General features: G+C 37.8%; 3 protein-coding genes across 3 annotated transcripts; 1 reads left to right on the top strand and 2 right to left on the bottom strand.

Moving 5' to 3' along the window:
- Positions 1-637: 637 nt before the first annotated feature.
- LOC138199911 (uncharacterized) lies at positions 638-2,095 on the top strand. Its single transcript, XM_069152216.1, has 4 exons — positions 638-743; positions 1,128-1,632; positions 1,723-1,875; positions 1,963-2,095. Exons 2-4 carry the CDS (start codon positions 1,140-1,142, stop codon positions 2,088-2,090), a joined length of 774 nt encoding a protein of 257 aa, XP_069008317.1. The 5' UTR covers positions 638-743; positions 1,128-1,139; the 3' UTR covers positions 2,091-2,095.
- A 1,143-nt stretch (positions 2,096-3,238) lies between these two features.
- Positions 3,239-10,311, bottom strand: sycp1 (synaptonemal complex protein 1). Its single transcript, XM_069150893.1, is given in 29 exon segments — positions 3,239-3,376; positions 3,493-3,558; positions 3,695-3,802; positions 3,887-3,958; positions 4,098-4,151; positions 4,810-4,956; positions 5,045-5,131; positions 5,234-5,308; positions 5,404-5,496; positions 5,581-5,782; positions 5,874-5,938; positions 6,154-6,213; positions 6,317-6,398; positions 6,477-6,547; positions 6,686-6,803; positions 6,907-7,010; positions 7,167-7,271; positions 7,315-7,443; positions 7,538-7,632; positions 8,193-8,301; positions 8,412-8,485; positions 8,658-8,724; positions 8,841-8,899; positions 9,018-9,091; positions 9,246-9,313; positions 9,486-9,650; positions 9,763-9,806; positions 9,913-9,997; positions 10,222-10,311. Coding segments are annotated over 29 exon segments (2,706 nt in total).
- A 624-nt stretch (positions 10,312-10,935) lies between these two features.
- slc16a1a (solute carrier family 16 member 1a) lies at positions 10,936-20,856 on the bottom strand. The gene is made up of 5 exons (XM_069148355.1): positions 20,600-20,856; positions 16,240-16,508; positions 13,732-13,875; positions 12,769-13,542; positions 10,936-12,659 (listed from the first exon to the last, which is right to left on the bottom strand). The coding sequence occupies exons 2-5, from the start codon at positions 16,454-16,456 to the stop codon at positions 12,424-12,426; spliced, it is 1,371 nt and encodes a 456-aa protein (XP_069004456.1). The 5' UTR covers positions 16,457-16,508; positions 20,600-20,856; the 3' UTR covers positions 10,936-12,423.
- Positions 20,857-21,639: the final 783 nt, after the last annotated feature.

Raw genomic sequence — 21,639 nt, 5'->3', positions numbered from 1 at the left:
ATGGCCCTTTGTTCATTATCTGGTTATTTTTGTGAGGAAATTGTATACTTTGTGCAAACTGCCTGTACAAATTGGTAACAAATTCTATCTGTGAGTAGATATTTTGTACAAAGTTCAGGTTTAGTACAAAGACTAAAAACAGACATGCACAGGCACATAAACTTGATCAGAGGGGTGTGAAATAGATTAGGTTAGATTAGGTTAGGTAGTTACTTTATTCATCCCCGAGGGGAAACATTTTTCGCTACAGCAGCATACAGGAAGCAATAAGATAATAATAGGAAAGCAATAAAATAGCAGTAAAAAAATATAAAATGCACAGTATATACAGTATATACAGTACAGTATATATCTATATATATTATATACAAACAACCAAGAAACACAGTCAACAGTGTTATTGTTATGTGATGTATTTTGCCAGAGGTGAGTTATTGTACAGTCTTATTGCGGTCGGCAGGAAAGATCTCCTGTATCGGTCCTTGTGACAGCGGAGAACTGAGTGAGAGTGACAGAATAAACTTTGGACGAGGTTATAGCCGTATCTTTCGTCTCCTGGGCAACACACAATAGAGGAAGTTTACAAAAGCGCTGCCCTTCCCACTTTTACTTGGGACTATCCCAGCAGATCAACCCTTTCCCTGCTCCAGGGTTTGGAGGAAGTAGTCGGCCGTGACATGGAGGCAGACTCACCACCGGAGACGTGTACGAGGTTCATTTTTTTCTCACACTGACAAAACCAGGTGAGCCGAGTTCTTTTTCTGTCTTCAGCACAAGTAATTTGTTTCTTAATTAGTGGTGTTTGGTCTTAGTCTGGCTTTCACATGAGAGGGAGAACAGAAGACCCGAGTTCGTAGGCGGTTAAGTATTTCCTTAGTGTGTACAATCATGTTTAGTGTGTTTAAACTCATTTCCTTCTGCAAATATGCTAATGTAATCTTTGAAAGTGTATTAGCATGTGGCCGGCTAACAAAGGCACCATGTTTAAAGGATTGTTTTCAGGGGCTTGAATTGAGAAAACACTCAAGACTTTAGGTTGAAACTGAATATTACTGAGATTAGGGAACTATGGACGATTTGATCAGTTTCTAGTGATTTTATTCAACTTGTTTTGCTTTCCAAAACAGGACTTAACGGCCATGGATACGATCTTTACTGCCCTGACTTGTGGCCTTCTCGCTCTTTCATCTGTTGTGGCACAAACAGAAAACGGAAACTTGACACCTCTCACAACCTCTGACCTAAACTTGACACGAGTAACTACAGAGCGAACTTCATCCAACTCTACTGAACGTGCAACTTTGACCCCAAACCCGACCGAGGACACGTCACAGTATACCAGCACGAAGCTGGATGAAGGAATATTCACCAACACCACAGCAGCCACAACTGAGAGCACGAGTTACCCCCAGACTTCCTCGTCAGCAATCACCTCGACTCCTCTAACAAATAGTACATCGCTGATAACCACATCACCAAGGAATCCAGTTTCAACATTCACTGAACTGACGACGCAAGCAATCCAGACCGCGGAGGGTGACAGAAGCACACCCGATGCTCCAGTAATCACAACTGAAAATTCATCTCACACCGTCAACACAACGTCAGATTCAGCGGACAGAACCACACACGGTAGGTTTTCAGGCTCCAGTTTAATTTAACTACTCGTATGTTTTTAAAGCCGTCGATGACGTCAATCCTTCCTTGTTGCTGTTCCACTAGGTTTGAGCCTCAGTGTTTCTGAAGAGAATATGACGATTGTCTTCAGTGTTGGACTCGGAGTGTTTGCTGTGGCATTGGTGTTGTTCATGTTCAACAGATGCAAACAGAGAACCCAATACTTGCATCAACCTCTGTACAATACAGACGAGATGGGTAAGGAATTCGTCTCCATCCTACAGCCAATGCAAACTATTTGATTCAGCATTCCCACAGTTAAAAATACCAATTTAATTTCAACAGATGCATTTGCGGCGGACAATGACACACTCAGGATTTCAGGAGGACTTTATGATGGCCATCCAATCTACGATAATGTACCGACAGCTCCTGCAGACCAGTCTCAATTTCACCTCGAGTTCCTTCAATAAAGCGACAGAGCTTCTACAGTTTGAAATGTCCTGTTTGGTTCTTGACATGCATGGACAAAACCAATTTTCATCATCCACCAATAAGTACAACTTCAAGACTCTAAATTTTTCACAAGTGAAAGATGGCAGAGAGGAATAGAGAAGGATGAAGGGCAGAACACTGAAATAAGGACAATACTGACTGATCTCAACATCGCTTTTACTTGCATCACTGTCATCAGTTGGATACACGAACATATTAAGATAATAATATATAACACCAACACCTTTTCCCCACAGCAACAATCCAAACGCATAGAATTAATTAGAATTCACGTGAACACCGGAAAAGATACGTTAATGCAAACAACAATGTTACAGCAAACAATTGCCAGCAAAGAACTTAAAAGGATAGAGGGTGACTTTACACTCATTCAAAAAAAATTAAATCCAAGCATGTAAGAAATTTGCAAAATGAACATATGAATCTTCACGTTAACAATACTGTTTAGCTCACCTATGGCAATACCTTGAAAGGATGTTAATAATAATAATAATAATAATAATAATAATAATAATAATAATAATTTAAAAAAGCCGGTTGTTAATCTTGGTCTATTAGAACAAACAGAACAATCTATGTATGTTTAGTCATTAAGAATATCAACACCTACACCGGTCTAATATTGTTAATATTATTATTTATCTGACCTGTGACAGCACTTCTTAGGCTACAAATCTCTCATTCTCTTCGTGGCAGCCAGCTTTAGGTTTTGTGCTGATTTAAGCGTGACTGGGCTTTAAATCTGAAAAACATTTTTGCCATTTAAAAAAAAAAAAATTAAAATTACCATGTTTTCCCCCCATCTTTGTCCATGAAAAATAAATGCATTCGACATCACACCGTGATGCTCGACAATGGTCATTTTACTGTTTGGAAGATGTTGGGATGACACTGTGGAGCAGGAAAACTGGGTGTTATTGACAATACCAGTTAGGACACCTATAGCAATACTTTTTAAGCATGTTTATAAAAAGCCTGTTGTTAATATTGGTCTATTAGAACCCAAACAGATCCATCTAGGTATATTAAGTCATTAGGAATATCAACGCCTACACCTGTCTCATATCGTTATTGTTGTTGTTTATCTGACCTGTAACAGCACTACTTAGGCAAAGATCTTCTCATTGGTCTTCTTCTTTTTTTTGTCACAGCCAATAACAGCAGTCCACCCAGCATCTCTAATCCTTTTCATAGCAGCCAGCTTTGGGTTTTGTGGTGATTCAAGAGTGACGGGGCTCTGAATCTGAAAACAATTTATCCAATTTTATAAAATGAAAATTACCAGGGCTTTTTTTTTTTGTCCATACAATTTAAATGCATTCTACATCACACTGTGATGCACCACCTTGGTCATGTTACCTTTTTGAAGATGTTGGATTTGCACAGTCGAGCAGGAAACTTGGGTGTGATCCCATTTACAAAGGTCTATCAATACAAGAAACAGAAGACCAAATCATCTCTTCTGGCAATTTTGCAGAAATAATGAAATTAAGTTTACAAAACAGAGTAGGTTTATGACATATTTCTAACAAATGAATCAACCAATAAAAACAGTACTCACCAAGAGATCATTTGGATCCGAGCTGTCAGACTTAGGGTCAAGCTCCATGAAGCTCTTTGTCCGGCCTGCTGCGTTCTTACCAGAAGGAGGTGTCCTTATTCTGTAGGACTGTAAGGGAATAAGCAAAAGTCAGCAAAAGACATTCATATTTGTATTCATTTTGGAAAATGTTAGAATGATACAGGATATTACTTTGATTTTTGATGATGTGCCAACTCGGTTTGTAGAACTTCCTTGTGTTTTCTTGTCTTCATTTTGAATGTGCTATGATGCAAAGTCAATATTGGTCTGAGTTATAATAAATGCTCCAGCAGAGGCACATCGATGAATGATTTACGTGAGAATGATATCAACCACTGTAGCCAGTTAATATTTAGTTGATGAAAAGATTGAACTGTTGTACCTTGATCTTCATTGTTCTTCCCAATGTTGTTCTGACTGATTCAGTGGAAGACTCCTGAACAGAAAACATACTGTTATCTCACAGTTAATCTCAATTCCTGACAAAAGAAAACCTTCCGATTATCATTTAGTAAAAGCCTACGGTGACATGCTCATGATGCCCTTTGTTCACGTTTCACATACAGTAAATACAACGAATGACTCTTAGGTTTGGTTGTGCCATTCTTCTTTGTCTCTTGCAGGTTCAGTTCATTATCAGGCAGCCTTTCACTTGAACTCACCAGGACCATCTGGGCACAATGTTCTCAGCCACCATAAAAGTAGCCACCTTTGTCCTCACAGGAAAATGCTCTCCATAAACTTTATTTGATTCATATATAAATTTACCCCACTGATAACCGCCCACTATATTTCCCATGTATCCACTTACTCAAACCACTCACCACACAATTTAGGTAAATGATGAACAGCACCTCTGAACAGTGTTGAAGGATTACAAGTTGGCAGGTTAATGCTGTGTCCATAATTGCTTATTTCTTATTTCTCTGATCTAAAGGTGGAAATACAAATCTAAGTGACAATTACAGAAGAATATAATATAAGTTATAACAAATGGATGGCGCGATTCCAACTCAGCACAGCAATTGTGCTGACTTGTGCATACAAGGCAGTTTGCTTAATTTGTCGAACTCTTTTTGGCAGATTAAACTCACAGCTTTCTTTTTCACGACAGCACTCTCGTCATCTTTGCTGTAGGAGGGAGTTTTCCTGGTCATGGGGAAGTCGAAGATGGAAGTCTTTGAGGAGCACTCTTCTGGAGTCTCAGAACATCTCCCTTGTTTGTTGACTGAGGCAGTGGACTAGAATATTAAATACAAAATCTTGGTTAAGTACAAATAATGACAAACCAGGCCATCAGTGGCACCTTATTTGCTGACTTTACTGTACCTGCTCGTTCCTTGCTTGTGATGGCCGGATGAGTTTTTCAGCAGACATTTCTTTCTTCAAATCAGTTAGCTCTTTTTGTAGGTTTTCCTAAAGGTAAAGTGTTTCTCAAAGATTGAACTGTCTCTGAGAAGGTAAATATAACCCGTTTCAGTAAAAAGCCAAAGCTAGAATTGTTCCAAACTGACATACCTTCTCTTTTGTTTCTATCTTCAGCTGCTTCGTCAGCTGATCATTTTCTGTCTTCTGCTTCGTGAGATCCAACTCCTGATTTTAAGAATTTTGTTTTGGATATGTTAGGATATTATTGTAAATTATTATCATAGTCATAAATGTGCATTTATTACTTTTTAGCATCATACCAGTGAGTTTGCATGGGCAACTGCCTCCATCTCTCTCTTCTTATTCTCATGAAGCTCTGCATCCTTGTCTTCAACCATCCGGTCATACTGGCTCTGATAATGACAAGTCAGGTTCTTTCAAATGCAACATGCTGTGCGAGACCATTTTCAGAAAGCAAAAGTACCTTGATAACCTACCTTGTGCTTTTCCATCAGTGCGACCATATCAGCTATCTTGTGCTGACACTTGAGTTCTGTGTTTTCCTTGTCTTTAATGGCCTCCTCTGCTGTTAAACTGAGCTTTTGTACCTGTAACACAAAATAGTTCCCTTTTTCATTCGGAGGAGATAAACATGTTCGGTGTCTTTTAAGGTTCTGTGACTCCTTTTGCAGACTGTTGGTCTAAAGACAAAACATGCATCTACATTAAATTAAATGTTGCACATAAATATAAACAACTGTAAGATACAAATAAACAACAACTACCAAATATTTTAATTTCAGGTTGACTGGATTTTGCTATCTCCTTTGCAATTTGTTTCTTCAGCATTTTAATCTGAAAATCGAAAGTGAAAACTGAATAAATAACAATGCCTTTCCATTATTTTATATCAAGTTTCAGTTGTTACAAATCTCTTTTATTCCTCTTGGGCTTTATATTTAAATTTAATTTCCTGACATGGCACAGCTAAAAAGCAAACAATTTCTTGTTAGTTCAGAAAATGATCAATGATATTAACAGCATTTGCAAGTTCCAGTTCTTTTCGTCACCTTTGTTTCCAAAGTGCTGATCTGTTTTTCTTTTTCAGTAATCTTCTGCAGGTTATCACACTGTACATAAAAAGCACAAAGGAATCATCACTACACTTTCAGAACAGACCTCTTGATGATGCCGTGTGTTTCTAGTGATAACTGGTTTCGTTAGCATACTTACACTTTCTTCAATTTTCTTCTGCAGAGTTTCAGTTTCTTGACATTTCTCTTGGATTCTGGTTTTAATGGAAGTTACTTCCTCTCTAATGGAAATAAAAATAAAAAAAATCTCAAAACTACACATTGTCAAATTTATTTAAACCTCTAAATTGCAAACTCACCGTAAACACTGGTTTTCTTCTTCCAGTCTTCGAATTTCTCTTTTGAGTTTTACTGCCTCCTCTTTACTCATCTGAGTCAAAACAGTTTTTAGAATTTGTCATTTATACGATGACGCAAAGAATGAATAAATAAATTAAAAAAAACTAACTAACACTACTTACACATGAAAATGGACAATTAAATTTACATTTGACATTAAAATTCCAACCTTCATATCTGCCTCAATAGCTTTCACATTAGAGAGTCCATTTTCAAACTGCTGTTGAATGGCCATCTTCTCAGACTGCACCTCATTAAAGTTCGCTAATAGCTCTTCATACTTCACTCTTAAAGATGACATGAATTAAACATTAGACATTCAAATTACTATAGTTAAATACTATATAATATACACTAATATGATGGAATAGCTGGCTATGAAGAACTCACTCATTGTGCATGATGTCTTTCCTGAGTTGCTCTATCTGAGAGGTGCATTCTTTATTTTTCTGAATTTCCGCAAACAGCTGTTCCTCCAGCTCGTGTACTTTGATCTGAAAGTGTAACAACATAGTTTGTGATGAAGCTTAGTATCAGATATATTAAACCATATCACTGAATATATGCTCATTATAAAAGCAAATTTCCCAAAAAAGATTTCAACAGCGTGTTGGGGAAGTGCAGCAAGAAAATGAAAACAATGTAAAAACCTCAGACAGAGTGGACTTCTCCTTTAAATCTTCTTGTGCCTTTTCAGCCGCTTCGCACACCTTCTTCAGTTGATCATTTTCAGTAGATGCCATCGCTGCTTCATTCTGTAACAGTACAATAAGTTTTTTTAGGCCAGAGTCTTTTACAAATCTGCTTCTCTGCTTGTTGATATTTAACGCCGCTGAGCTCCTGGACGCTCAGGTCTTCGCTTCGGATGCTCTGTGCATGTTATTTCATATTTTGTTCCAAGGCCGCAGCAATATTTTCCTGATTTTTCTTTGAAGGAGCGTTAATATTTCAATTAAGGAATCTATAACACAACACAAGATCTCGGTTTCACTAGAAATGACATGAATGTCAACATACTCACCTCAGTTTCTTTACAGCGCTGCTCAGCAGTTTGCAGTTTTTGAAGAAGGGATTCCTGTTCAGTTTTTGAGCTTTTCAGAAGTTCAAATTGTTGATCTGTAAAGGTTGTAAATGTCCATTTTTATCTTTGGTATCCTCAAAATTGCAAATTGTAATAATACTGCTGTTGAACATGACTTTCACAGTGGACACTGGGGTAAAACTGAAACATTAAAATGACATCTTATAATTCTCAAGTAAGGCTTAATTTGTGTCATTTCACTAAGCAGTTACCCAGTATACAGAAATACTGCACATAAAAATAAAATAAACAAATGATTAGGATATTCAATTTTCTCACTTCAGTTATTGAACTGTTTATCAATGTTTTAGTGAAGGCTGTGGGCTCAAAGCAAACCTGTGTACCCAGTCTCAGCTTCATACTGTTAACTTAATGGAAACATACTTCTTACCAGAGAACTATCTAAATATAATTGTCACTTAATTGTTATTTGTTAAACCTGATTGTTCATTGAACATTTGCATTGTTTGTACTAAAACAGTTTTCTTCTCTTTTATTTATTTTGTTGTTGTTATAAAAACCTTGTTAAGAAAACCTGGAACAAAATATGAACAGCTATGGGCACCTTTATTTTGAAATCCAATCATGATCTTACTTATTGCCTCGTTCAGTTGTTTGCAGTGCTGCTGAGTCTCATCGAGGTCGAGCAGGATTCTTTGAAGTTCATTTTTCTTCTTGCTAAGTTTTGTTTGAAGCAATGAAACCTGTGAACGCAGTGCCAATCCTTAAACTGTTTGCTTCAAAGGTTATCGAAACATGTGTTGTTATAAGTTCCCAAATAATTTAATAAAAAAGTAGTGTTTTTTTTACGAACCTCTTCATCTTTCATCTTACATTCTTGATGATATTTCTCTTTTAGATCTACAAACTGCAGCAAGTCATCTTTGACTGAAAAAGATGGAATGATGGTGGACATGTTTGCTCACTTGTCAATCTATTAGTAATTCATCCACAGTCACTTAATGTAGGCATTCTCCTTTATGTTATTTCTGGCTGAATAAAATGTCTTAACATTTGAAAGTTAAAAGACTACTAGTCATACAAAGAAATACATGTATACCTTTCATCATCTCTTGCTGATCGGTTTCCACCCGAATGCGTAGGCTTTCAAATGCCACAATAACTTTCTACAATAAAAAAGAAACTCGTAAATTGCCAAACAGACCTAATGCACTAATGTTTTACTGACACCTGTCCAACAAAATTATTTTATTATTATGATATAGATTTAGTGGTATTATACCTTAATACTCTGACTATTTTCCATGAAGAGGTGATGTGTTTCTTCTCTTTCAGATTCAACTACAAAACATATCAAATACAAGATGCACTGGTGTTATTATTTTCTTCATCTTATTAATAAGGCTGGTAAAAAAATGTGATGTATATGGACAGAATATTTGAAGCACTTTTTACTTACATAATTGCACTTTCTCAGCTGACCGTTGAAAAGTATCTTTAAGTATACTACACAAGTTCCTTGTTGCGTTGTTTCTGTATTTAAAATACATAATTTCAATACTTTACACAAACAAGTATAGAAAAAAAATACATTTATAGTTAACAATCAGATTGTCACTTTTATCTGGCTTTCACTGAGCACATCGATCTGTTGTGCCGGAAAGGATTTTTCAAACAAAACCCATACTTGTTCCTTAGATCCTCGTTTTCACTGATCTGCTCCTCCAGCTTTAAGCTGAGACTTTCATTTCCAAACTGTAAAGACAGAACACAGACAATAGATGCCACTGTAAATACCAAAGGGTGTTGAGAGTGTTGTTCCTATTATCAATAATCCCGGTATATATGTGGTTAGAGAAAGAGAGATAGAAAGAAAAAAAAAGAAAAGAAAAGTCAGAAAAATAAAACTGGTCAGTGAGATACCCACCTGCAATTCCTGGATGGCTTTGCGCTGACTTTCAATTGTTCTCGTGTTATCTTGGAGCCTCCTTTCCTTTTGCTTGGTGTCAGAGTCGAGTTTGACCTTCCAACATTTAATTCTCTCAACTTCATCAAACAGCTTGGAATAAAGCTGACCAGGATTGCCAATATTCTGGGGGAATATTAACAATAATAGGAAGTAAACTGACATATTTCAGAATAGACAGGTTGCAAAGTGAATCCTGTTAATGCTTTCCGTACAAGAAAAAAAACAAAAACATTACCTCTTCTTTTTCCATCGGTGACACGACTTTCATCTTGGGGAAGTCTTCAGATGAAGAACAACAATGAATTTACAATACTGTGATACTTGCCAATTTTTTTTTTGGTACTGAAATTATGGAGCCAGTGTTGTTAAACAGAAACAAAAATACCTTGTGAAGTCGGCTTAGTTGGTGCTACCACACTTGTATTGGTGAAAGGCATGTTTTGCCCCGTGTTACAACATTTAGTGTAAACCTAGTGGGGGAAAGAAAAAAAAAAAGAAGAAAAGTTGAACTATTAAACAGTATTAATGGTTTCGTGTTTACTACTTATTGTGCTTAAGGAATGCGAGAGTGCAGAGCAAGTATTGAAGTGTTTCTACACAAGTCTTATTCATTAAAATGTACTGCTGCTACTACTAATAAGGTTGTTTAGTAACTTACTTGCGGCAGCGTGTTCATGAAATCATTGTTTTCGACTGTTTCCGGCGGACTAAGTGCAGATATGTGTCCGTTATTCACCCTGGAAGGCACCAACAGCTTGAAGTTAAAACCTCGGTTCCTCTCCATCCTGAAATGACAAATAAATACCAAGTTACGGTTATGAAAACTTTTTTATTATTATTATTTTTTGACGTTAAAAAGACGTTAAATAAACGTTGAGACCGGCCGGTTTACTCAGCTAACGGTTACCCCCCCCCCCTCCCCCCACCCCGGGAGGGTTTGCATTAAATCCCATAAACAAAAGTTAGCGTTACGAACACCGACAGCAGCTGGGTAATTATGTAGTTATTGTTGGTAATGTTAATTATCCAACATTTTTTTTTTTGCTTTTAACCTTACCTGGCTTATCCTTTTCTCAGTTCATCCTCCAACTCGCAACGGTTTTAATCTGACAAGCCAGCGCGCGCAAAACGTTGTCTTGCTTTGACGTAAGCTTGCGTCAACGGTCCGCACCTGATTAACCTGATTGGTTCAAAACACGCGCTGCATCCATTATCGGACAACGCCGATGGACGCAACAGCCTGAATCAATAAATCCTTTAGTTATTAATTAATAAACATATTAATACTGTTTTCATTCAATGACAAATATTTGATTCGTTCTGTATCCCTGAAATTCAGATCAAATTGCTGGAAAAAAAACAAAACAAAAAACAAACACAACAGGACTGAGGTTTTTTTTTTGTGCTTTAGGTTTTATTTTGAAGGCTTTCCTCTTGTCCAATGCACACACTTGGGTTACTACACACTTCTCAGTACACGTTAAAATAACAAGCACAACTGTAATGTTCAGTTTAAAACAGTCAAATGTTAAACACACGTCTTCCAATTACTTGAGATTAGGTCTCATTAAGCAAGAGATAGACTAATTAGACAAGGGACAAAAGGTGTTAGGTGTTATGAATTTTGGGTGAATGTCATTATTTTATGAGAAAAAAACAATGTCACACTAGTTGGTAACTTGGAAAGCATCAACACATAATCAGTTTGGCACATGTTAAAATTACAGTGTTTAACCCATGAAAAATAATCAGAGGTTATTACTGTCTGGCTAATGTTCTAATTGACTTTGCATTGTATGAGGAGGAACACAATTAGATAAACCGATGTAGTGCTGCAGAGGCATTTATCTTAATATACATGTGTCACAAATGCCTCCATTTGATCTAATCACAAAAAAACACATTGCATTTTGGATTCTTTGAAAAAAAAAAAACTAGATATTTTCAGAGCAGAGCTAATCTCTCAGTTTGATGAATAAGAGAACACAGTGGACTTTTATATTCTTGTCAACTGGCCATTTATTTGACTTCCTGATATGTGTTCCATATATGTATATATATATATATGTATATATATATATGCACACAGTTTTTAACTTGCAGTCAGTGGCACATTTTCCTATCATGTTAATGCATAGGGCTATGCGCAAGCTTTTACTGACCTCAGAAAAACATATATAATTGACTTCATGCATACTAAAAAAAAAATCGACCGAAAAACATGTTTTGAAAAGATATTAAGAATTAGTATGAATACATTTATGGAATAAACTGTTATAATGGCAAAAAAAAAATTGGGATAATTGCAAACCTTCAAAATTTGCATTGTGGCGTCAAGTCCTTATAAAGAGGAAAAAGTCTTGTGTTTGAGAGATGGTGGAGTGAGCAAAGTGGGGTGCATACTGTTAATGCGCACATTGATAGGGAAAAATAAAGTACTTCAGTAGTAAAATTAACATTAATTATTTGATGGTACATTTTAGAAGAGTAAAATACTCTATATATATCTATGTAATGTGCAGCAATAAAAATACATGGGAGCTAAAGTGATATTACCTGACTTTAAGGAAATGCCATAATTTCTTTTAAGTGACATAAAAGGCTGAGCAAACTTGAATAGTCTTCCAGACACATCTATCAGTCTTGTTACGAATATAAGAGGTATTTAATGAGGGTTGTTTATTAAAGTTTGAAGAGCTTTAATACGTGTTAATATTTGACATGGAATTGCAAGTGAGGCTATCATTTCTATGACTGTCTTCAAAAACATTGCATTATGAAACAGAAGAGGAATGTTGATGTGGCCTGTTTCACAGAGGCATTTATTTTTCATGAAAATCCACCTCACTGACAGCACTAAAATGAAGGAAAACGTAAGCTGACACAGTGCAGAACATTAGACAGTGTCCTCCGTGCTCTTCGCCTCTGCCACCTCTCTGGCAGCATTGTCCCTGTTGGACTTTTGTTCTCTTATTCCCACCCTGCCCCTCCTCTCTTCTTCTTTTTTCTCTTTGTCCAGCAGGCGATAGTTGAGTCCCATTCCAGCAAACAGGAAGACACTGGAGACAATAAGGAGGATCCCACAGGCCTGGTACGTGTACCTGTAGTCATGGTAGATGTCTTTGAACTTTCCTGTGAAGACAAATAGAGTCGCATTTCATTTTTTGTTGCAACATTTTACTTTGGTAAACTACACAGAAAAAAAAACATGTATTAGTTGTTAGGTGAATGCTATACTCACCAAGCAGTGGGGGTCCTAACAAGACTGGGCCACACTCCACAATGGTCACCAGCCCAACAGCACTGGAGAAGCGCTGGGCTCCCACAAGATCCATCAAGGTCTCAAAAAGCACTGAGCTCAGCCAGCCAAAAGCAAACCCAAAGAAGATGGCATAAATAATAAAGCCCTTGTAGTCTACTGATATCGGAGCTAGAATGTGACACACACCGTTGTAAAGCACTGAGGCAGCGAAGAAGTATTGTATTCTGGGCCGGACCCACTTGGTGTTGGCCACCATACCCATTGAGGGCCGGGCCACCATGTCAACAATCGCCAGCACAGACAGTAAGAAAGCTGCCTTGTCTTTAGGGATGTCTTTACTCTTGGCATAATTAGAGAGGAACACCAGCGGTGTAAAGAGACCAAAAAACATGATAATGTTGCCCATAATGTAGAGCAAAAAGCCACGGTGCTTGAACAAAGAGAGGTCGATGAAGCTGTTGATGGTCTGCACCACAGTCCTCCTCTCGGTCGTCTTCTCTGGAGGTTTGGGTTTCGGTCCTATGGGCCGCATGAGAGAACCAGCAACACAACAATTGAAGAGCAGGCCACCCAGGATCAAAAAACTTCCTCTCCAGCCAAACTTGTCAAAGAGCCAGGTGTTAAGAGGAGCCAGGGTGGAGAGAAAGACAGGGCTGCCAGCCATGGCGATCCCGTTAGCAATAGGTCGCTTGTTGTAGAAATACTTTCCAATCATAGTGAGAGCAGGATTCAGGTTGAAGGCCAGTCCCAAACCTGAAAGAATCAATCAAACATTTTTTAAGTGTATAAAAAAAAGAAAGATTTGAATGTTTGGAGATCAAGGTATTTATTGGGGTTCTTATTTTTGAAGAACACTAGGTGGCAACAGTGCACAGTAAAAAAAACAGAAAAAAGGGTGAGTCATGACCAAACTTGAAAATATAGAAAGTTAAAATTAGGTACCTCCCACCACACCAATGCAGAAGTACAGTGCTTCAACAGTTTTGCAGAAAGAAGCAGCCACAAGGCCCAGTCCAGACAGGCATCCTCCGGCCATCATAACAGGACGACTCCCATATTTATTAACCATGATGCTGCTGATAGGACCTGCAGCACAAAAAGCACAGCACAAATAATCACACACACATATGAGATGCAGAAAGATGGTGGTTTCCATCCTGTCACATGCACAGTTCTACATTCAACCACGAGAGGGCTCCGGTGCCACAGCTGTGGTTCGGCAAATTCAAACAACTTCTACAATCATTTTTGTCAGTGCTGCACTGCAGTAGATGTGTTCTCATGCCATTAATAATGCGGTTTGTCGGAAAAGCCACGAAAGCTGCGATGAAATAATCATTTATTTGACAAAGAGATTCATAAAAATTGACAAAGAAATAATTTGTTTGGGAATTCTTTTTAAATGGACTCCGGATGCATTTGAAATGATTATTAGAAGTATCTCAGCACAGACAAGTGGGTGGGGGTATTAGTGTGTGTATTTTGAGGAGGGGGGTTTGGCTCTGGTGTGTGCGTGGGCTTTAAAACAACAACTGAAATCTTCTTTTGTACATTTCTGACAGTTTTGGCACCTGGTGCACTTGTTTCAGAGAAGGACTGACTGAATGGGGCGACAATAAATCAATCTGCGAAGATGCATCCATACAGGATTCAACATCAGCTCAAGAAAATTACTATGACTTGCAGACAAATGACTAAAATGCACCGAGGGTTCAGGTCGCAAAACACCATCTCCATCTACAACTTATAACAACCAGCCTAAATGAGTATGAGGATCCACATGGAGGACACTTCTGCCTTCCTGCCAAATCCCTGCACTACCCAATGAACCTAAATGGAAACTGACAGTTTTTGTTTAGAGGTTGTCCAGACTCATTTACCAGCGCGGTGTAAGACAAAGGGTTTATAAATTGTAATGCAGGCCGTCTCCACACAAACAATGAGTTCTTTCCTTCTGCTTTGCGGGGAGAGTTGCTTAGGATAAAATGGTTGGAGACGAACCAATGTAGAATATTATGAATATAATGAATCAAAAATTGAAGGAGTACAGAGGTACGCAACGGTGGGCCGTTAATGAACTCCTCCTGCTGATGTGTGCAGAATGTTTAACATACAGACTCGGCTGTCATCCACTCACAGCACTGACAAACATTTCTTCACCTATACTTAATTACCATGCACAGCTCGCATTCATTTGTGCATATTTACATCTAAACATTTGCATTGATTAAGAGCGAACATGTATACCTTGACCTCTGCAGTTCATGACTTGGGACACAAGCAGATCTCACAAGAAAGAGTTGATAAAGTAACATAAGCTTGGATCCATTATTTGTTGCCGTAGATACAAAGTATTAAATAACACGCTGCCAAGTGAAAGACAGATTAAGAACAATCAGATCTTCTTACAGTGTAGCTCAATAACCTCTAATCACTGTTTCTACTGCTTGCGTGTCACTCTGCAGCTGCATGTTTAGGGAATGTGTTGCTGAACAATAAGCAGCATTGATTCCCTCGCGGGGAACACAATACTTCCGGCGTACAGGAATGAAGGCTGAACTTTAATGTGATATTTTGCACATCTTTAACGTGTAATAGCCTCCCGTTGTAAGTAAATAACAGACATGTGGCAACTTTGTTTTACAGGATTTATGTAGCAAAAATAAAATAAGTAAGTATGTTTTGATGTAATGTGTTCAACACCTAAAAACAATATATTTTAACTGGATAGGAAGTCTGTATATGGTGTTATATTTTCCACTTCACATCAGTTTGGCACACTAAAGCTACTTTCCTGAAACTTCCCTGAGATTAGATGCTTGACTCGTCATTCTTTCAGTTTCATGCATTTATCTAAAGAGAGCTGCTGTGTTTTGATTTCAGAGCAGACGAGCGGGACGAGGAGGGATTCTTTGAACTCTCCGTGTTGAATATCAAGCACATGAATCGAGACTTATCGTCACCTGACTGACCAGACCTGTGTGACATCATCCAGCTTCTCATTCATCTCATTAGTGCAGGAACACAACGAAACCCCCGGGGGTTCTTCCACCCTCAAAGCACAACGGAAAACAATCAGCAGGTGTCCAAGGTTAAAAGCTATTCACGTGCTCCAGAGACTGATAACGTTGCAACAACACTTCAATAGAGCAGTTAGAGTATTGTTTTATCGCAGTATGAAATGTTTGATTTAATTTGCACTATAATTGTGAGAATCTGTGGCCTCTGTGTGGACAAACTGACAGGCAACACTGTAAGTCTGTTTTTTTTTGTGTTTTTTTTTAGCAGAAAGCAATGCATTGGCTTTTAACTTAACACTGCAGGAATAAATCTTTTAGAGTTGTGCTAAGAGCCAGAAATTGATTCAGCCTATAAATCTTCTTGATGTGCTAAATGTCAAGTGTTAACAAACCCATGCTCAGCTGCTTGTATTTCTGGGTTGTAGCTCACCTCCACCGTACATGACTGCCAACATGATGGAGGAGATCCAGGACACCTGGCTGCTCGTCACATCGAAGATCACCTCAATCTCTTTGAAGAAGACAGTGATGGACTTGGGAAATGCGTAGGAGAAGCCAATAGAGATGAAGGCCCCGGCCACCACCATCCATCCCCAGCCACCCTCAGGTGGTGTGTAGCCCACAGGACCACCGACGGCAGGCGCCATTTTGCCTCACAGAACTCCTCTTCAAATCAACACGTTTTACAGATACGAGAACCTGTTCAGGAGAGAACAAAGCCACAAAGAGTGTTACTTGATTAGTTGATAAAAATGTAATAAAAAAAACATTTTTTGGTTTATTATTCATGGTGCGGAAAACCTTTGGATAACATTTTGAAAACAGTTTATTGACTTAAGTTAACTGTTTAATAAGTTAGATTGTTAAAAGACTTGAAATCTAATCAATCCATCAACAAATGTGCCAAAAACATTTTGTTATTTCCTGTACATGTTATAGTTAGTGATACTTTGTTCACTTTAATTACCATCTTGAGTTGAACTTGATATTTTGCCCTGAGCTTTGAAACATTTGACGTAAACTGAACATTTTGGTATCAAATCTGTAAATCATAAAAGTCAGCAACAGTTTACTTTTGTATTTAAGATGTTGTTGTTACATGCTCCCTCCTAAGGATGACTGCAAATGGTTACATATCATTTCATCAACAGACATTTAATTGGACCCAAAAAAGATGATCTAGAGAGCATAAATATATACAAAAGTGTAAATCAAATTAAAAACATTTTTAGTTGAATTCGCAAAGATATTTTAAACACTTTTCAATAATAAGCTCTCTTGCACTTGCCGGCACTTGAACTACTGCGCCTTTAAAATGCATATCATTTATTTTATTGTTTAATTTTATGCATTTGATCTGTTCTCATGCATCTCATTTCTTATCTATATTTTTAAATGTTGCTTTATATCCATTTTATGTGAAACACTGTATGTCATATATAGCTGTAAAGCACTTTGAGCTGCATTTCTTGTATGAAAGGTGACATACAAATAAAGTTTGTGAGGATGTATAATAAGCTATGATTACTTATCCTCATAATTCTTGTAATTCTTTGAACTTTTCACAATCGCAGCAATGAATCATGGGTGTTATCTTATGTTAAGTTCCCCAAATTCTCTCTTCTCTCACACTTTTAAAACCTGGTGCTGTAAATCTAATTTAGTAGTTAGGAATGAGGGAGTGGTTGATGTATACAAGTTTTCCTGTTGCTGGAAGGTTTTACATGAACATTTGATACAAGACTGCTCAAAGGTGCCTCGGTAACGTCAAAATCAGTCTTAAAACTGAGGCAAAAGCACCATGTTCACATAAACACACATTTACAGACACAAAACAATTATTGTACTCACTATGTAGAAGATATATGCAAACTGCTGTCTGACTGCTGTCTTTATCTTTTTCTTCTATCTTATGCCTTTTGATCTCAGTACTAACTCACCAGACTGGTTTTCCTACTCTCTGGAGGCCTCTTGCCTGTTTCACTGCATGCGGCATACAGTGCATGCCTTGTATACTGACCTCTGAGCTCCCTTGAGTAGCCCTGCTTTGCTGATATCTGATGTGTATATGAAAAGAAACTCGATTTTTCTAAAAATATTTCCCTAACTCAATAACAGAGTTTTAGATTAAGGATGACATTGTTGGTCTTTCTCTGCTTTGAACAGCTCTCTGCATGATTTCACTGGGATCTCACAGTTTCATTTTAGAGGTGATGAATAAGAGTCCATCTGCAGAGTCAAACAACTTACTGTAGTGTTTACACAGGGGAGACTATCCAGCGAGAACATTGATTAGACCATGAATACAGGTTGAATTCACACTGCTCAATAGCTCTGGGCTCTAGAGTGGGTGATGATATAGTGTTTTTCAGCCAAGGAGGACTTGATTTGGTTGATGAATTGGTTTAGTGCTCAGAAAATGTATTGGATAAGCCAGTTGTGTGCAGCAAGTAGTGAATATTTAATGTATTAAAGAACTTTTGTTATTGAGCTGGGATTTTAGTTGCTGCTGTGCAGCTGTAAATGTGTCCCCTGCATTTTCCGACAGATGCGATAGGTAGTGGAAGAGAAATAAGAACTTAAAGTTTCTCTCTTATTGAAACTAATTAAATGTATAAAACGGATATATAAAGATACCATAGTTCAGCATGAAGGAGGTGTGTGATGCTTTGAGTAAAAGTACTCTGAAAAATGACAGAGACATATCTGCTGTTTCTAACATAAATGGAAATGTAAAAAAAAAAGACAATTGGTGCTTTTGAGGAGAGTCAAATGGTGGTGCCATTTCTCCTTATGTCTTACTGCAGCTCTATTCTTTGATGGTGACCCCTACATCTCACTCTCAGAGTGAGAGCGAGCAAGTGTATTACACATACATAATAAACTATTCACACGAAATGCTCATTGTCTCATAAGTGACTCTCTTTTTTAATGTGTTGTCTCCAGTTTGATCAGGAATGTTTCCAACTCCTTAGAAGGTTCCATATCGATTGATGTTAAATAGCTGCAGCTTCATGTAACACACATTTCACATTAAAGTGGATACGATGCTGCAATATTTCAAAAGACCTACAGTCTGTCTCAACTTGGGACACCATCAGTCTAATTAAAATAAAAAAAATTTCCAACAATTTGTACAATTAGGATTTTTGCTTTCATTTCTTCATAAAGGTTTTAATGTAAAACTTTATACCTTGAAACAACAAACATTCCTTGTTATTGTTGTGAGTAGATTCTTCTCAGATATTTCTACTGATGACACTTTTACTTGACACTGGTGTTGAATTCACAGTCTGATCTCAAAGTGTGTAACACCCATCAATCCACTGGAGGAAAGCGTGTAAGTGTCACGTTTTGCTTTGTTTTTGCATGGAAAGTACATGCATGTATGATCATGGTGGAAGAAGGCGGTCATGTGATGAAGTACAAAGAGTGACAAAAGTGAAAATTTTTCATGTGAAAAATTCATTTTCGAGAAAGCAAAAGTCAAAAGGGATTTCCTTTGAGGAACAGAAGTAATAAAACAAAAGTTATTTAGCTAACATAACATACGTTATGTGAACGATGTGACGTAAGTGACATATCTCACATAAAATTACTTCTTTAAACCCGAACCATGTGTAATCACTTTCGCTCTGGTTTTCCCTTTACCACGGTCACTTTTCCCACCATGAAAATGAAAAGTCTGCAAAATTACAAGAGAGGTCAGTCAAAAGATTTTCACTGTGAAAGCAGATGCCACACATCCACCAGGCTGCCTCTCAACTAGGACAGTATGCTGGGGAAATGTTCTTTCCTGCGGCAGACACAGCGTTGTCTGTATTTTTAAACAATGAAAAATTCATTGGTTGACATTAGATGATGAATGGAGGAACGAGCTAAGACAGACAGCACCCCCCAGATAAAATGGCAAAACTGCAGAAATAATGAATAAAACAGATAATTTCATACCGAGGATTGATCACTTGACTCTAAACTGGTGAGCAAAAGTATAAAAAAAACCTCCATAAAAACTGCAGCGTCCATTCATTTAGGCTATAGGTAGAAGAATAAGGGGCAGAAGCATGAAGGTTAACCCCTCTTACACTGTAAAGGTCTAAATAAAGCAGTCAAAGTGGGTGGCCTCAATGTGCCACTCAACAACATACACATTCCAGCACAAAGTGGAGACATGAGTAGAGCTACAACAGGAGTTGGGGTTCATGCTTAAGTAACGAGGCTGAATTTTCCTAACTAATGTATTTAAAATTAATGTGACTAAGTTTGATATATCAAGCTGCTAATCAAATAGAAATACAATTCAAAGGGCCCGCCTCTATGGATCCTGTCTATCTTCTCTTTAGTTTGTTGATTTAGGGTTTATGTTTTTGTTTGACTAAACAATAATTAATTAATTAAATGGTCAAATTAGATAGGTTGACAGGATTCAAGTAGCTTAAATTATATTGAAATAACACAAGATTTAACATGTCTGGGTAAATTTTGGTGCTTCAAGCAAAGGAGTTTTCATTAATTCTCCCTGCAGCCATGCTTTAGGCCTCCTGTGACCCCGTGTTTCTAATAGCACTTATTAGACCTAGTGAGTTTGTCTGATTAATTATAGATGAGATGAGTGTGTTAAATATTTGCTCAGGGAAATTGCACACTCACATAATAAGGATTGTTATAACCCTGACAAAGAAATACATTTTTCATGAATATCCAGCCGAAATTGGTCTACTTATGCAAGTAATTATTTTCTAAAGTGAAGACTGGCAAATATTAAATGTGCATAGTGTCAAGCATCTTACCTTGGCAGGAGCTCTTGGACGGGGACAGATGAGCTCTGCAGATAAAGTCTTGGAGGCACGTTAACACAGTGCAGACATCATTGAATGGGACAGAGCGACTTTGAATATGTATGAAATACAAAAAAAAAAAGCCACTGCATATGTTTCACAGATACTCCAGAAGGGATCTATGGGTCTCCAGCCACTATGACAGTCCAAAAGTTGCCAGGGGCACCTCGGCGCCACACTACATCTGTTTCACTGGATAAAGTAAACTTGAGTGGACTCAGTGCCGAGATCAAACAGCTGGACCATGTGGACACTATGGTGCTAAATGGAGAGGTCAGGCAACTTCTTATTGGCTGTGCGAGACTTAATGTCATGCCCCGACAATGCTTTCTCCACCCCTCTGTCATGTGCTGAGCTCACACACAAGGTCAGAGTAATTCACTGCTCAGCACTACAGTCTGTGTGGACTAAGAGGATATCGAATAGGGTCTGCACTCTAAGAGATAAGATGCATTACGAATTGCTGATTTCCTGTTTTAGCTGATTTATCACTGCAATTCAATTGGATATTGGAGGTTTCAACTATAAAAAAATTATTTGACTTCGTATCAGGCATTGTTTTCCTGAACCACCTGAAAGAAAGACTTTGGAAAACTTCAGGGGTCAGTCCTGGTTGAGCCTTTCTCCCAAACTCCCTGAGGAGCTATTCATGATTCTGTATCAGGGCTTAGGACAGGAAAGGCCTGAGTGCAGGAGGTTATTGAAACATACTTGTAAAGTGCCTCTAAATTCTTGACACCCTTGGAACATTATTTCTCTTTGTTACGATCTTTTATGTTGTTTGTTTTATTTTAATTTTTTCTGCTCCAATGCTTTTATTGCTTTTCAAACAGAGGATGCAATGGAACAACACCTACGATTCAGTGTTTTCTCCTGGGCTGACGTTTATTCACAAGTGCAGTGTGTGAAGAATGGAAATGGATTTGGGACAAAAGCATTGATATGTGTGCACACACGCACAAACACATACGCAGGCAGGCAGGCAGGCAGGC

The sequence above is a fragment of the Embiotoca jacksoni genome, unplaced genomic scaffold (genome assembly GCF_022577435.1).
Source record: "Embiotoca jacksoni isolate LCO1_2020_lvr unplaced genomic scaffold, fEmbJac1.0.p SCAF_1, whole genome shotgun sequence".
In the NCBI taxonomy this organism is placed as follows: Eukaryota; Metazoa; Chordata; class Actinopteri; family Embiotocidae; genus Embiotoca; species Embiotoca jacksoni.
This window is presented reverse-complemented; position numbering and strand designations above follow the sequence as displayed.

Coding starts and splice junctions, on each gene's coding strand:
- LOC138199911 (XM_069152216.1), top strand. CDS start 1,140: ATGGATACGATCTTTACTGCCCTGACTTGTGGCCTTCTCGCTCTTTCA. Junction 1,633..1,722: donor AGCGGACAGAACCACACACG/GTAGGTTTTCAG, acceptor CTGTTCCACTAG/GTTTGAGCCTCAGTGTTTCT. Junction 1,876..1,962: donor GTACAATACAGACGAGATGG/GTAAGGAATTCG, acceptor TAATTTCAACAG/ATGCATTTGCGGCGGACAAT.
- slc16a1a (XM_069148355.1), bottom strand. CDS start 16,456: ATGGCGCCTGCCGTCGGTGGTCCTGTGGGCTACACACCACCTGAGGGT. Junction 13,876..16,239: donor GGCAGTCATGTACGGTGGAG/GTGAGCTACAAC, acceptor TTTGTGCTGCAG/GTCCTATCAGCAGCATCATG. Junction 13,543..13,731: donor CTGCATTGGTGTGGTGGGAG/GTACCTAATTTT, acceptor TGATTCTTTCAG/GTTTGGGACTGGCCTTCAAC.